The 15,936-nt window shown below is 53.2% G+C and overlaps 1 protein-coding gene across 1 annotated transcript; it reads left to right on the forward strand.

Moving 5' to 3' along the window:
* Positions 1-9,485: 9,485 nt before the first annotated feature.
* HOXB4 (homeobox B4) lies at positions 9,486-15,316 on the forward strand. Its single transcript, XM_059908427.1, has 3 exons — positions 9,486-11,421; positions 12,259-12,594; positions 15,234-15,316. Exons 1-2 carry the CDS (start codon positions 10,965-10,967, stop codon positions 12,555-12,557), a joined length of 756 nt encoding a protein of 251 aa, XP_059764410.1. The 5' UTR covers positions 9,486-10,964; the 3' UTR covers positions 12,558-12,594; positions 15,234-15,316.
* The last annotated feature ends 620 nt before the right edge of the window (positions 15,317-15,936 follow it).

Below are 15,936 nucleotides of genomic sequence, written 5' to 3' on the forward strand. Positions count from 1 at the left end.
AGCCCCAACTGTCAGGAGAATAAAAAGGGACTTAGGAGCTGGGAGAGAAAATTGGAAAGGTGCTCTTTCCCTCTCCTCTCCTCTCCTTTCTCCTTCTTCTCTCCCTACCAGAGCCCAGAGGCACCTTTGTTTTGTGGCACCACAAACCAGAAGGATTTTATTATTTGACTCCCTGGGGCCCGTTATTTTCTAAGGATAAGTCACCCTCCTTCTAAAAACTGGAGGCCTCTTCCTCACCAAACTGACCTCCCAATTTTAAGACCCATGGGGGGTCAACCACCCTGTCACTCCTGCTTTTGCCAGCCCACCCTCTCTGGATTTAGCTCATCAGCTCCCATTGTTCCTGGAATTGGTCATGTGGCATCTTAAGGGGCTTCTGATCTTTGGGACAAGGAGAGGGTCACAAGATTCTCCCCATTTCACATTAAAGAACATCTGCACTCTCTCCTAATTTCCTCTCTCTCCTGCAGCTGCTCTCTATTCCCTGAGCTCTGCATTCCCTGCCCAGGCCTGATTTACAGGAGACCTTTCACAGGCTTTGAGTGCAAAGAGGACAGAGAGCTTGGGGTCCTCACCTTACTGTGAAGATACATCTCCCCCGAAACGATGGGGCATTTGTATCCCATGGAAAGGAGACTCTGGTCAGTTCCCAAAGGATGTCGAGCACCATTTAAAATACCAATAAATTTTGGAGGCATAACTTCCACAGGCTTCTACTCTGGACAAGACAAATGAGGTGAATGAGGTGCAAAGGAAGAGTGCAGTGGGCACAGAATCTGACCTGGGGTCTCCTGGGAAACCCCACTCCTATTGTGCCCCTGGTCTCACTCTGATGCCGCCAGCCACCCTCTCCCAGAAACCCCAGACCACCAGGCCTGCCACTAAAGATTTTTTGGCCCCCTCCCACATCAGTCCTGCAAACTCTGATATAGAATGTCTGGGGCCAGCGGCCCAGGGACATCTGCTGAGCATATCTAGAGAGATTTTCCGGAGTGGTGAAGAGCGGCTCTGGCGGGGGTGCCCACTTCTGCTGCAACAGCCAGAACTCTTGAAGGGTCTCCTCCGGCTCTGAGCAGATCCTGCCTGGAGAAGACCCCACCCTAGCTGGGCTTTCCTCTTCCCCACTTCAGGTTTTCTGGGCAACTGTTTCCCCTGAACCCCAGCAAGGACGTGTTGGGGGAGAGGAGGAGAGTTTTCCAATGGTTTCTGGTGCAAAGGAACTCTCTCTGCCCCAGACCTGTGTCCTCCTCTCCAGTCTTCCTCAAGACGTTCTCTGGGAAAGCTGTTCCTCTCTCTCCTCTCCCATCTGATTCCCCTCCCCAGCTGGGTCCAGGCCCCAACTTTCTGAGCTGCAGGCCAGAACCCACTAGCCAAATCCTCATGCCCATCCATCAGCACCCTCCACCTGGGCAGGGCAGAGGAGGTCAGCAGCGGGAGGGTAAAGCTACGTTTTCCCTTTTCCCTCTGAGGCCAGCTTGACCACCACTCAATGGACAATTTAATTTTGTTTTGTTTTATTTGGTTATTTTTTTGGTTTGGTTTTTTGTTTTGTTTCTCCGAGGCTTCGGGGTAGGAGGAAGTATAAAGAAATGTAAACAGGAAAGCCAGCCGGGCCTGGAGTTCCAAGCGCCCATATTTCATCGGCTTCCTCTTGGTAACTGCAACAGGGACACTTAACTCTTCCCTGGCTGTGAGAAGTATTCACTGGGGTTTGGGGGGGCAGGGTATGGGGGCAGGATCCACGTGGAAGCTCTTCTCTTGGGCTGGTTCCTTTATCCTTGGGGTTTGGATGCTGAGGTGGAAGCCAAGAATTCAGAGCAAGGGAGAAGTGAACCGCTCAGCACGGTCCCCCAGACTCAGTCCCTTTTGGGACAGAGCAGAGAAGGCGCTTGCCTGCATGGGTTTCCCAGCTTGGGGACCAACCCAGCCAACCAAGGAGAACGGGGCTTAGCAAGAACCTTTCCCCTCTTTTAGCGGAGAGCCCACTGGTCACTGTTTCCATTTTTTGGAGTTTCTCAGAGTAATCGGATTTCGAGGCTGGGATCTGCCCACAGCGGGATTTATCGATTGCTGCAGCGCTGTTACACATCCATATTAATTAACCCAGACACCGCCTGGAAACCGAGCTGCTTGGGTTGGGGGAGGGGAGAAATAGGGGCGGTAAAGAGAATGGACATTTCTCGGTAAGCCGTGCCCCGGGTTTCAGATTGGAGAATCGCTCCCCTCAAGAAACACGTGTCTTCCCCAAGCTCCATGTCCCTCGACTTCTCAGCAAGAAGGGTAAGCCTGACTTACTCTCCACAGTCGGACTCCACACACAACTCTCCTCCCGGGTGGAATTAAACACCTCCCAGGCCCAACACTTCCTTGTCAGAGTTAGTTTGCCCCAGCACTCGGATGCATGTATCCTCTGGTGGTTGTTCCCAGCACGACCTTTCTAGAGGGGTTAACACCTCCTCCCCACCTTCCTTTCAACTTCCCCAAGGTAGAAGCTTTTTATGGTTTTCTGGCTTGTTTTTAGTGTCTGTTGGTGGTGGTAGTGATGTCCTTCCTCTTCCTCCTACCCCTCCCTCCAAAAAGTGATTAAAATCTGTTAAAGGATTTAATTAAGAGAGTTAAATGAAAAGGAAGGAGGCGCAAATGAGTTTGGGGAAAAAACCCACACCAAAGCTATTCTCAACGATTAAATCGCCATTTTAACAATATAATGGAGTTTGCATCCTGAAAGGGGAAATCAACGCTCATATCTCATCAATAATTCATAGAGTCCGGGATCACGCAGAGGTCAGCAGACAGGGCCGGAGCGCCGGCCTACTTGGGGCTCCGAGCCGCTGCCGCATACATTACGCGCCGCTGGCCGCACCGCCGCCACCTACATCGCTCCCGGCCGGGTTGGGGGCAGGCCCACAGGTTTAGACCGATTTTTCCCCACCTTTTGGCGAATTTATTGAGACCCAGATTTCGGGCTCCAAGAGGAAGTGGGGGATTTAGGAGACTGGAGAGGATTGGACTTCGGGCAGTTCTGGACCTGTCGGACCCCGAATATCAGCACCTTTATAACTTTTAATCCCTTTCTCTCCCCCTTCTCTCTCCTTTCTCTAAGATTTAGGCGTCCTCTGTCCTGTCTTTTCTCTCCTTAAATCTCGTCTTGGCATCTTCTAGCTTTTCCTCCCTAGCTGCACAGCCACGCTCTGGTCTTTTTCTCTGAGTGGATTCGGGCTGAGCCCCCATAGCTGCGGCCTCGCTGCAGCCTCTGAGCGTGGCGGCTGACTTTGGCTGCAGCGATCCCTGACCTCGGAGCCCAGTGGGGTAGGGACGAATGTGTCTAGAGAGGAAAGGTACTTCGCAGGCCCGAACACCGCTTGCCTAGCCAAGAGATGACCCAGGAGGGCCAGGTGGAGAGGAGGGGATTCAGCCTGAAAAGAAGCGTTTAGGGGAGCCGAAGGGGGAAAGTCCCTGCGTGTGGGAACATCTCCTCTTTGGGGCTTGGAGACACGATGGAGCATAATCCCTGTATATCGGAGCTTCTGCTTGTTCCAGTCTCTTTTTCTCTCTAACTCTCTCTTTTCTGTTTTCCAACCCCCAAGGGCCCCAAGGAAAGGAGGAACAAAATCCTTCTCTGAGAAGTGGGGGCTTGGGAAGCGATATTTGGGAGCAAAGGAAACCGAAACAGCGCAGGTCGCCGCGCGGTCGCTGCGCTGGCCGAGAGGCAGAGGCTGAGGCTGTAACGTCCCCGAGCTGCCAGTAGAGTCCGCCTTAGACCAAGTTCACAGCCAGGCTGGAGCCTCCAAGGCGCCAGCGAGCGGCCGCGCGAGGTGGCCCCGGGCCCGCTGGGCCTCGCAAAGCCTGGACGCTGAGCTCTCTCTCTCCAGCCTTTTGGGGGCCTATGGCCCCCTCCTCTCCCAAGGAACACTTGCTCCAAGTTCTTTCCACTCTTCACCCCAGAAACACCCTTCTCCAGGTCAGCCCATTCTATGGCTTCCCATATGTCCCCACTCCTGTCAACGGCAACTGCGGCCCCATTCTGGGGGACAAGAATGTAGAGGGGTGGGTCGTCAAAAGCTCTTCCAGCCATCTAAACATGAGAGAACGGTGAAAATGCGGGAAGTGGTGAAAAAAGCCGGAAGTGGAGTCAGCATCTTTTCCCGAGGAGGAGTTATTGAATAATCGAAAGACTGACTCCTCTTCTCCAGGCCTAAGGCCCTTAGTGGGGGCGGGGGAGGAAGGGCAGGGAAGACGTTTTGCGCTTGGGTTTCTGCAGCCGGCGCAGCAGAATGAGACCCTGGGCCGTGAGGCCAGTGTTATTGCCCGAGGGGTCGCGAAGTTGGAGGGTCAAAAGTTTACAGCGTGCGTGAGCCGGCCGCAGCGGCGTCTAGCGGCTGGGGCGGGGTGGAAGAGGGGAGGAGGCAGTGTGTGTGTGTGTGTGTGTGTGTGTGAAGACAGAAGAAAGCGAGCAAGGGATGCTCGAGGTAAGGAAGACTTGTGGGCTCGGGGAGTGCGGGAGCGGAACTGGAGAGGGGAGAGGCAGATATCTGGGGAAGGAGAAACTGAGGGAGGAAGAAACCTTTCTCCCCCGACTGGCTCTGGTGGGGTGGGGAGCTGCACAAAAGAAAGCGCTCTGGGCATGGCCAATCCTCTGCGCAATTTTCTCTCCCAAAGACAACCTTTGAGTCACCATATAAAATTTAATTAAAACCTACCCAGCCGCACACATTTTAAAAATCCAATTACCCACACGTCCTTGCAGGACGTTTGGTGGGGCCAAAGAAGTCTTCCAAGGTGAAGACCTGACTCCAACCCACATCAGCCCCACCAGGCTTCCCCTAAAGGGGCCAAGCAGCTGGATCCCCCAGCTCCTCCTCCCTCCAGGCAGGCCTGTTTTTTCAGGGATTACCCCCAGACGGGGTCCAGGCAGTTGGAGTCCAGTAACCATGGGCCAGGACTGGAGGGAGTTTAAAAACTCCCATCCCTCTTTCCCGATCGCTTGGGTTTAAGCACTTGGATACTGAAAGAAGGTTAGCTTGTTAATTCTCTCACTCTCTCCCAAACCTACATTTGTATGTTCTTCCAGAGTCCCTCTCTTCCTATTTCAAGGAGGGAGGGGAAATGAGAAGGAAAAATACTGAATGGCCTCACAGAGATCTTTTTAACTGGCGACCTGAAATGAACCTTGAATCCGTGCATTAAGCTTAGCTCATAAGTAAAATGCTTAGAGACACTAATTATAACACCAGGGCATATGCTTATTTGGGGTCTTTAAGTAACTGTTTGTTGCATTATGAGATGTCATCATATTCTCTTCTAAGCATTTAATATAGGAGGTACTCTCTGGGTGTTTGTCCCGCCAGAAAAAAAAGATAACCTGGGAGTTTTTATAAAGATGCGTTTTGAAATATGGCCAGAAGAGACCACAGTTTAATGTCAAATTTCAAATCAATTTGACCCCAATTTTTTTTTAATTAAACCAATTGGGTGTGGGTCCTCATTTCTACTTGGCCTTCAGGCAAGTTTTTCTGGGGAGTCAGGCCACAGGGAATTCCTAGAGTCCAGAGGAGGTAGAGGTCAAAACCTGAACTGGAGAATCTATCTCTTTCTGTTCCTCCTCAGTCTCTTTTCCCTCCATTCCAGTACAGTATGTTAGCAAGTTGATAGTTTTGTGGAATAGACTGGAGCAGCCCAAGGTCCTGAGCTGGAGGGGCCTCAGAATGAGAAAGAGGAGTCCTCTGCCATCCCAGGCCGAGCTGGGTACCTTGGGATGCTCTCTTCCGGCCTCCTCGCACTAGGGAGATACCCCCTTGCAGACACTCCCCGTAGACTTGAACTGGGTGGAGGGGGAGTCACCTGATCTACTTCTGCTGGTTCCTTGGAGGCTGGAGAAAGGGGGAAATGTGTTGCTGGCCCGTCACCTATTTCTGATCCTGGAGGGACAAAGCAAAGAAAATCTCTTGAGTATTTTTAACACCTCTCTGATTTGCTCCTCAACCTCCTTGTGGTGGTGCTGGGGGTAGGCAAAGGAGTTACTGTACAGATGAGAAGTAGTTTTAAATAAAAATGCAGATGGGGAGGATACTGTTTGATTTTTAAAGGAGAATTAGAGCCTCTGAAAGCCAGTGCCCCAGCTTTGACCAGTGCAGTCCAGCCCTTCTCTCAGGATTCTATCTTCCCCAAACATGCTGGCCTATGAACCAAATCTCAGCACCAGGAGGTAGAGGGGTCATTCCTGGGGCCCTGGAGCCTCTAAAGTTTTGGCAGAAATGGGGGTCTCTCTGGCATTGAGGGGCAGAACAAAGCAGATGGAGTGTGCAGCTGGGTGGGAGTACAGGCCTTGTCAGTGCAGCCATTTATAGGGGAGGAAGGAGGGAAGGGGGCTCTGGCTGAGGCCTGCTCTCTGGGACCCAGATCCCCACATTTCCACCTCTCCAGGTGCCAGCCTCCATCACAGGCCGCAAAGGGAACCCCCGTGGAGTTCTACCCTTTCCCTCTTGGCCCCCGAACGAGAGCTGACAAAAAATATAGGAATGATGGGATATCAAAGAAGAGGCGGGGCCGGGCTGAGTCTTATACGAATGGGACTTTTTGGGGGTGAAGTTTCTGGCAAAAAGAGCTGGAGAGGATGAGCTGAATCAAATTCCTTGCTCTGTCATTTTTCTCCCAAGTAATGACCTGCGCAAAATTCAATATGACCGAGCGAACTGCGCGAGCGTATTATAGTAACTGCCTGCTCGTGGGGGAGGCCCGAGAGGGGTGAACCGCAGGTCACGGCGTCTAAAAATTATTAAAATGTTCGAGAGCCTGGTGACGCGCCTAGCTGTTTAACAAAGACTGCCAAAGTATGAGATTAATACGAAAACTTGCGCTTCAAAAACAAAAACACACCAAAAAAAAAAAAAAAAAGGCTTGTTCCGGCCACCAAGGGGGCCCGGAGCTCCTCTGCCCGCCGCCGCGGTTCGGTTTTCGGAACACACAATACTGGACGAGAGCGAGCTCGTCGGGGGCCGCGCGGGCCCGCGGGCGGGTTGGCGGCCTGGAGGGCGCGGGGAGCGGCCCGGTGAGTACTCCCGCCCGCGCCCCTCCGGGCCTGGCGCTACTCCGCGCCGCTGGCGGTGCGGGCCGCCGGGGCTCGCCCTCCCGGCCTCAGGGTCTCCCTCCCTCGCTCAGTCCCTCCCTCACCGCCGACAAAAGGTAGCCGATGCGACGCGGGCTGGGCACGCCTGGGACGGCGGAGGGACTGAGCAGCGAGAGGTCACTCCAGCAACCTGTGGCTGCAGGGAAAAGGCGGCCGGCGGGCCAGCGAGCCACCGGGAGCGCCGGGGAGGTGGCTCTGAACGCGGGTGGAGCCTTGGTTCTTTCTTATTATTATGCGTATTGATGTTAGTGCTCTTCGGGGGTGGAGGGAGAGGCAGCCTCCTGCTCTGAACCCCGTCTTGGAAGTCGCTGATAAACCAAGTCCTCCACCCATCGCGGTGGGACTGGCTGGGATGGGGGGTGCGGCGCCACGGTGGGATGGGCAGGTGGCGGCTCTCAGCGCGCAGCGCTCTGTCCCCAGAATCAGCCACACACAGCCCCGCGGGCTCTGCTTCCCATCCCTCTCTCTTGGGGTGCTTGGGGCACCTGGACCGCATCTCTTGAGAAAGTGTAGAGCAGCAGAGAGGCCCCGGTGGCCAGCGCATTGGCCCTCCCCAAATTCCGAAAAGCGTTCGAGTTGGACGGGTTTCAGGGAGGCGAGCTGAGAAGGACAGGAGGTATGGGGTGGGGGAGGGGCCTGGCCAGCTGGAAAGGGTCGTGGAGCCCCTCACTAAAGTGGCCCTTGACAAGACTTGGGAAAGCCCCTGCTTGACGCTGGGGGGCTGTTGGGGGTCCTATCCACACATTTTGTCTGTGGATCCAGGGTCAGGTGCCAGTCTCCCTGGGTGCCTAAACGGGGTTCTGAGATTACTTATTGGACCCTCTCTTGGCAAAGATAACTACAATATTTGTGTGTGTGTGTGTGTGTGATTTTTCAAATATATGTGAGTCCAGCCTGGCTGGGAGAGTGTTGGTGTTAGAAATCAGGCCCGGAAGCCAACCTTGGTAAACTAGATTTGGGACAGAAAATCAGAGGGTCTCTGGGCTTAGCTGCTGGTAGGTGGAAACTCTCCTATCCACCTGCAAGGGTCCCAGGACTAGGGATGGGCAGAGACCTTTAGAGTATGGTGGTTAGAGGGTTGCTTTTTGTTTTGTTGATGTACTTGTTAAAGAAATTGATATTATTCTGATTTGTTCACTAGGGATGCAAGTATTCTTCAGACCTAGAGAGATGAATGGGGAGTCTGGGTGCAGAAGAGGCTTCTGTGAACCCTTCTCCTCACCCTGTGAAGGCCCTCAGCTTTCACAGTCTAGGACGCAGTTCCCTTCAGCTCCATCCTCAGTCTCCCAGCTTAGTAAATTCAGTGGTTACTGGCAGCCTCAGGAAGTCCCTTCAGAAATTCCAGATCCCCCAGGTTTCCCAGATCCCCATTTTGGTCCCACTGCCAGCAACCCTAGCAGGTGGCTGAATGAGCAAGTTTAGACTGAGAGAGCGTGCCCAGAGCTAGGGAGGTGGGGGAAATGGGGTTCCTCCTCACGCTTTACCTATTATCCTCCTTTTCTGGCCCCAGGAGGTATGGGAGGTTGGGAGGGGCCGGAATATCATCTGGCTGCATCTTTTATGGTTCCTCATTGCCCTTCATTCGGAAATGAAACGCCTTTGATCTTTTCTCAGGTTGTAAACGGAATTGCCCATCATTAAATATCCGGGGCCCCATCTGCTTGGTCTCCCAGCATTTTTCTTTACAGCTGTTTCTCTCTCTTTTTACCATTGAATTTTTCTAAAAGGACTTTTATGACCCCCCCCCCCTTCACACCCAGCCGCCTCTCCCTCTTCCTTTTGCTGAGAGGCGCCTTGGAAAATATCTAGATATTCGTTTGATCGAAAACTAAAGGCTGCAAGGGGGCACGGAGTTGCCGATTGGGGTTTTGTTTCTTTTTTTTAAAAAAAAAAGTCCTGGGGGGAGGGGAGGGGCGCGAGGGCACCCAGAAGGGCCTGATTCTGACTATGCCGCAGCCTCAGGATGACCCTTCCTCCTTTTGTGCTTAGCTAATGTTTACATCTCATAATTCATGCGCCGCCGAGTTGCGCAGCGGCCCCATGGTTCGCGTCCCTTTGCGGGACCGGCAGCTTCTATTTCTAATAGAAGAGGAAGAGAGTTGAAAACCTTGTAATCGCAGGAATGGACCCGCAGTGACTTTTCCTGCTCCCAGACCTCAAAACTTGAACAAAACGAAATAAAATCGAAGCACTCAAACCACACCCCAAACGAAGGACGCGTGGAAAGTAGGAGAACTGGAAAATTTCTGGGCCAAGAAGATACATCTGTCTTCTGTATATACCCTGTAGATCCGAATTTGTGTAAGGAATTTTGTGGTCACAAATTCGTATCTAGGGGAATATGTAGTTGACATAAACACTCCGCTCATTTTTTTTTTCCTAAATGAGGACCATCCGGTGACTGACCACACGAAGACTCCTTCCTTCTTCTTTCTCTTTCTTTTTCTCCCTCAACTGCTTAGAGATGGAGGAATCGTCTACCTGAAATCTCCCCCTGCCTGCCCTTGGGAGCCTTGGTCCTTTTTCACTTCTCTTAAGAGGTTAATATTGTTGCTGATGTTTTATTTTATCCTCTCCCTCCAGCCCACCTATTCCCTATTTTGGGCTTAGGGAGGCTTCACTGAAAATCCGGTAAAAATGACTTGTCTTCAGTGTGCGAAGGCAAAGGAAATTTGCTTTTCAAACGGATGCAGAGGTCGCCTTTCCGTTTGGGTTCAGAACAAGATGCCCTGGAAACACACGATTACCAAGGGGTGTTATTGTGTGGGGATCACTCCTGTCTCCTATCCTCAGCATCACAAGGATGTGAGATTTCTGCTCGCTGCGCAGGCGGCCGCATTAGCGGCAATTACAACGTCTTGACGCCGAGGTTAGCGTTGCTCCGGTGCTTCTGGAATTAGCAAATTTCTATTCAACGTGCTCTCAAAAGTTGGAGGTTTTTTACTCCAGTGCTCATGTTTAGTGTGGGAAACCAAGTCGTTTCTCCCGGCTTGGGCCGCGTGGGGTAAGGGGAGGAGTGGATAGGAGAGGGACACAGACGGACTGACTGACACAGCCAAACTAATAGCGCAGCTAAATGCGATTTGGAAGGCGAGGTCTCCCCGAATTAGTGCATGAATTTCCTATCGATCCGCCCGCGGTTCCATTCATCTCTGACAAGTCCCTCCGTGCACCCGCCTGGTTGCTCCGATGCCTCCTCTCTCACTCCTTACCCCTCCCCGTGCGGCTGCAAAGAAAAGGCCCACGCTCAGTGCCTCTCCCCCGTGTGGGTTCCCCTCTCAGGCGGAGCCCCTAGTCCGTCCCTCACTTAACTCCCCCGCACAGACGCCGGGTGCAGGGGCTCCCCCTCGCCACGTCGTGAGGAGGGGCTGGGGCCCTAAGGAAGGCCTGGGGGAGGTGAGGCAGGACAGGAGGGGCCACACCCGGAGCCCCAGCTTCTGAGGGGATCCAGGGATTGCGCTCCGCCCAGCGCCCCAACAGGCCCTCGGGTGGCAACCTGCTCACTCGCTCTCCATCTCCCTCCCTCCCTCTCCCCGATCCTGGTGAGGAGAAGCGAGGAGGCGGTCGCCCCGCAGGAGCCCTATGTAAATCCTACTGTTGGGTGGGGAGGGGGGGGGAAGAGAAGAAGGGGAAATAAACCTCTTTGGCTAGAGTAGGGTCCGGGTGAGCAGATTTCCTTATCCGGGAATCGCAGGCGGGGCGGCCATTGGCTCCGAGGATCACGTGGGCCCCTAACTTTGTTCACTTGACAGTAAGTAGGAGGGCTTTCGGAAACAGGAAAACGAGTCAGGGGTCGGAATAAATTTTAGTATATTTTGTGGACAATTCCCAGAAATTAATGGCTATGAGTTCTTTTTTGATCAACTCAAACTATGTCGACCCCAAGTTCCCTCCGTGCGAGGAATATTCACAGAGCGATTACCTACCCAGCGACCACTCGCCGGGGTACTACGCCGGCGGCCAGAGGCGAGAGAGCAGCTTCCAGCCGGAGGCGGGCTTCGGGCGGCGCTCCGCGTGCACCGTGCAGCGTTACGCGGCCTGCCGGGACCCTGGGCCCCCGCCGCCTCCGCCACCGCCCCCGCCGCCCCCGCCACCGCCCGGGCTGTCCCCTCGGGCTCCCGCTCCGCCGCCCTCTGGGGCCCTCCTCCCGGAGCCCGGCCAGCGCTGCGAGGCGGTCAGCAGCAGCCCCCCGCCGCCTCCCTGCGCTCAGAACCCCCTGCACCCCAGCCCGTCCCACTCCGCGTGCAAAGAGCCCGTCGTCTACCCCTGGATGCGCAAAGTTCACGTGAGCACGGGTGAGTGCGTGGGCACCCCTTCCCCCTCCCACCCCCGGCGCTTTACACCAAAGGGACCTCGAGGCATGGGGCGGGGTGGGGGGGGAGCTAGGGGAAGCCAATTGTCCCCGCTATAAACTCGCCATTGCCGGAGATTTACGGTCGCCTGTTTTCAGAGCCACATAATTACATCCCCCATAAATTTTTATGGCCTGGTGGGCCCCGCGCCTTTGAAGTCGGTTCCCCATCCTCTTTGCCATTCTCACCAGCGACTTTTTCGCCAGGGAGATGCAGTCTCAGTGAAATTGGAAATTGGGGAGGGGTGTAAGGGGGGGAGGAGAAGGGGGAGGAGGTAATCTGTATTTAAGCTGAGAGTTGAGTCAACTCCCTGTATTTTTTTTTTTTTTCCTTTCTTTCCTCTAGTCTGGCTCCTTAGCTTGAGAAGTGGGCAAAAGTTTTTACTGGGGGCAGGCACTGCTTGGAATCTGAGCAGAGAGGGTGGGAACTAACAGAAGAAAGGTTTAATGAAGCCCCCTCCCTCTTTCACCCCTCATTCTCCCATCCCGGGCCCCAGGCCACGTGCGGGGAGAGAGGAGCGATTAAAACCTTGTGAAGATTCCTCACTCCCCCCAGACACCCAAACAACAACGTCGTGACCACACAATCCTCCAAAACTTAGAGGTCTCTTTCTCTTCCTGGGGTCCCGCTTTCTCTTTCATCCCCACCCCCTCCGGAGGAAGAAGAGGTGGCGGGAGAAGGAGGGAGGAAGACACTGTGTTAGCTGGAAGAAAGGGCTCTCCCTCCTCCCTTTCGGGGCAATAAAACTTTCTCTTTCTCCCTCTCTTTGTGTGTGTCCAGTAAACCCCAATTACGCCGGCGGGGAGCCCAAGCGCTCTCGGACCGCCTACACTCGCCAGCAGGTCTTGGAGCTGGAGAAAGAATTTCACTACAACCGCTACCTGACGCGGCGCCGGAGGGTGGAGATCGCCCACGCGCTCTGCCTCTCTGAACGCCAGATTAAGATTTGGTTCCAGAACCGGCGAATGAAGTGGAAAAAAGACCACAAGTTGCCCAACACCAAGATCCGCTCGGGTGGCACCGCAGGCGCAGCCGGAGGGCCCCCTGGCCGGCCCAACGGAGGCCCTCCCGCGCTCTAGTGTCCCCCACGTGGGAGCCGCGAACCTCGGGGCGGGGGTGGGTTGCGAGCGCGGGGGGGGCGGTTGGGGGAGACGCGGGAGGGGACCCTGAGGCCTGGGTCCGAAAAAGCCTACCTGCCCTCCCCCCACTTTGTCTATTTACACGAATAAATGCAGAGGAGGGGGGAGGGGAAGCTTTATTTATAGAAATGACAATAGGGAGGCGGGCGAGGCCCCCCAGAAGCAAGGTTCAAGTCTCTTGCTTTCTTCTTTAAAAAAAAGAAGGAAGAAAGAAAAAGAGAAATAGGAGGAGGCTGCACTCCTCATTTTCAGCTTTGGTGAAGATGGATCCACGTTTCATCTTTAATCACGCCAGGCCCAGGCCCATCTGTCTTGTTTACTCTGCCGAGGAGAGGACGGGCCTCGGTGGCGACCATTACCTCGACACCCCGCTAACAAATGAGGCCCGGCTCGGCGGCCGCCGCCGCCGCCGCCTCTGCCTCTGCTGCTGCCGCTGCTGGAAGACAGTCTGGATTTTTTTTCTTTGTCCCCCATTACTGAAACCCAGCGAAAGCATCCTCTGACTGCCAGATAGCGCAGTGTTTTGGCCACGGTAACAAACACACGCACACAACCTCTCTCCCGCTCCGTGCCCGTTCACGAGGACGCTGGCCGCTCACCCCCTTCCACTGCGGGGCTGGGGTAGGGACCACAGCAAGGGGACAAGTGGAGGCGGGTGGGGGGATGCGTGCCTCGGCTACGCAGGAGCAGGGCAGGGAAATTGAGTCCAAGAGAAAGAGAGGACCCAGAGACCAGGAGGGCCTTCCTCTGGAAGGTCAAGCCGCGTCTGGCGGGGTGAGGGGCCAGTTGCGTTGTGGGAGCTGGGCACAACCCTCTGGCCAATCTGGAGTTGTACAGTGGAGGCCTGTTCCAGACTGAAAGTGAATGTGAAACTAGGAAATAAAATGCCCTTCCCACCTGGGAGATGAGGTTACAGAGACCTCTCCCATAGTTTATCATTGTTGCATTGATTATTATTATTATTATTATTAATTATTTTATGTCATGTGCGTTCTCTCTCCTATGCTCTTTCTGACATTCCAAACCAGGACCATTCTTAGTTCTGGGGCTGCCTGAGTCTAGAACCCTTTGTTGGCGTGAAAATGTGTGTCCTGTACAGAGTGACAATAGAAATAAATGTTTGGTTTCTTGTGACCAGCACGGCGTGTGTTTGTTGAAACCTTGATGTAAAGATGCAGATAAATGCCTCCCAGAGTATATTTTAGGCACCCCAGTCCATTCGACCGCACATTTATGTGGTTGAGGAATTTTTTCAAAGGATCCGATGGGAATTTGTATCTCAGAGGACTCCAAATTGTGGTGGCTGGTTTGTTTTCCTTTTGGGGTGGGTGTGTTTTGTTTGGGGCTTTTAATTTTTCCCCTCTAGTCCAAAAATGGATTGAAAGAACTGGGAGGGCTGACTCCAATCCCTAATGAGGGGAAAATGTTTCATTGTAGAACACAAGAGGCTTAAGTATGACAAAGGCTTTCATATAGTGATTTATTTGTCATAAGCAAATAAAATGCGGTTAAAGCTGTCTCCTTCTAGACAGACGGCTCTTTGCTTATTAAAGTTCCGAGAGAGGATTCTGAGCGGCCGGCCTCTTTCCTCCCGCGTAAGAAGGTATCGTTTTCCTCTGAGGTGTTTAAGGCTTTAATGAGTCTAATTTTTTGCACAGATGTTTCTGGGTGTTTGCAGGTTTTCAGAGTATTTTTATATTACAAAGGAGCTAGCCGGTGCCATAGCTCAAACTCTGACAAGCAAATAGATAATCAAGAAGACAAATGGCCTCTTTTGTGAAGCCCTGCTCCTGTATTAATTTTCATTTTCTTTCTCATAGAAAGTATCGAAAGTATGACTGGGGACCAAATAGCTTTCTGTCTCTGAGGTCCCAGTCACCCCTAGAATGGAGTGGGGGAAGGGAGGGGTGCAGGTGACCCTCAGAAGCTCTGTCAGGCTTGGGCCGCTTTGGGGCTGAGCCCAAGAGAAGTTCTATGGTCTGGGGGCTCCGGCCTCGGGGCTCTGGTCCGATGGTGGCTCCGGGTACAGCCATCCCGCCTCCCAAAAGCTCAGGGCTCGGGAGAGCAGATGCATTTAAAAGTCATTTTTCGGTCCCATCTCCCTTCAGAAAATAAAAATAACCAATTCCACCAGCGCGTTTTACTGTTATTTCTTTTGCATTCTTCCGGTGTGCAGCTCCCGGGCGTCTGAGGCTGTGTCGGGCCCGGGAGAGACCGGGCTGGGGTCCACCGCGCGGGAAGGGGCGTTTGAACCGCTCGTTTCGATGCTGTGGGGATACTGGTAGCAAATCGCCCGGAACTGGAGGTTGAGTGTGGCGAGCTTTGTTTTCGGTGGAATCGCGGTGTGATGTTTAGCTGCCAAGGGATGCGGCGGCCCTTTCCTTCTAGAGGGGAAAATAGTTAAAAAGCATATGCCCCCCCCATGTCTCTATAGAACCAAATCAAAGCTGCTCTTAGGAAGGTATGAATAGAATAAAAAAGATTTCTATGGAGCTTAAAGTTCACAGCCATTCTGTGTAGACAAGAGCTAAGAAAAATGTGAGAATTATACAGAAAACCATTAATCACTTCTTTTCTTTAAATACGTATCCTCTCTCCTTTGTTATTATTCAACAGCAAATCTCCGCAGACCGGCTGTTGGGGGAAAAAAGTGTTAGCCGCCACTCCCGGATCTGCAAGGGGGAAAAAATTTGGAACCATAAAGCTGAAAACTTTTTTCTCTCAGTTTGGAAGAAGCCGTTCGTCATGAATGGGATCTGCAGAGTTCAGGCGAGAGGAGGCGAGAGGCTCAAAGGTAACAAAGCCCCGCCTGGGCTGGCTTTTTTTTTTAATCGTTTTATGAGCTCTTTTTACTAGGGAAAGAAGAAACACTCTCTCGCCTCCTTCTTTTTCTTTTTCAACTATCTTTGCGGGGTTTTTATGGTGGACGGTTGGTCAGGTTTGATGCCTTTTATGATGACAGATGCTTGGGTCAGGGACTGACACCTGGAGAGTGTTTGAATTGATTGGGACTGAGGTGTTAGGCACCAGAAAAACCCCAGAAAAGGTTGTTTACGAGGCAGCTCAGAAGTGCTTTCTGGTTTTAGAAAATGCAGGAGGGCCTTGGGAGCCCCAGCGTGTGTGTGTGTGTGTGTGTGTGTGTGTGTGTGTAGCAAGGTGAGGTGCACATGTAGCCCGTGGGTTCCGTGACTCTGCTTGTCTACACTGGGGGCTGGTGTCCCACAGGTCTGTTTACCGGTGAGCAGTTGTCACTGCCACCTCCTGGAAAAATGGAATGCAATTTTTGGATGGAATGCCCCAACCTCAGAGCAGGGTATAG

Source organism: Balaenoptera ricei, chromosome 20, assembly GCF_028023285.1.
Source record: "Balaenoptera ricei isolate mBalRic1 chromosome 20, mBalRic1.hap2, whole genome shotgun sequence".
Lineage (NCBI taxonomy): Eukaryota > Metazoa > Chordata > Mammalia > Artiodactyla > Balaenopteridae > Balaenoptera > Balaenoptera ricei.

Bases quoted from the DNA above. Each gene is read 5' to 3' on its own strand.
- HOXB4 (XM_059908427.1), top strand. From the start codon at position 10,965: ATGGCTATGAGTTCTTTTTTGATCAACTCAAACTATGTCGACCCCAAG. The intron at 11,422-12,258 runs GTGAGTGCGTGG...GTGTGTGTCCAG, and splicing joins CAAAGTTCACGTGAGCACGG to TAAACCCCAATTACGCCGGC.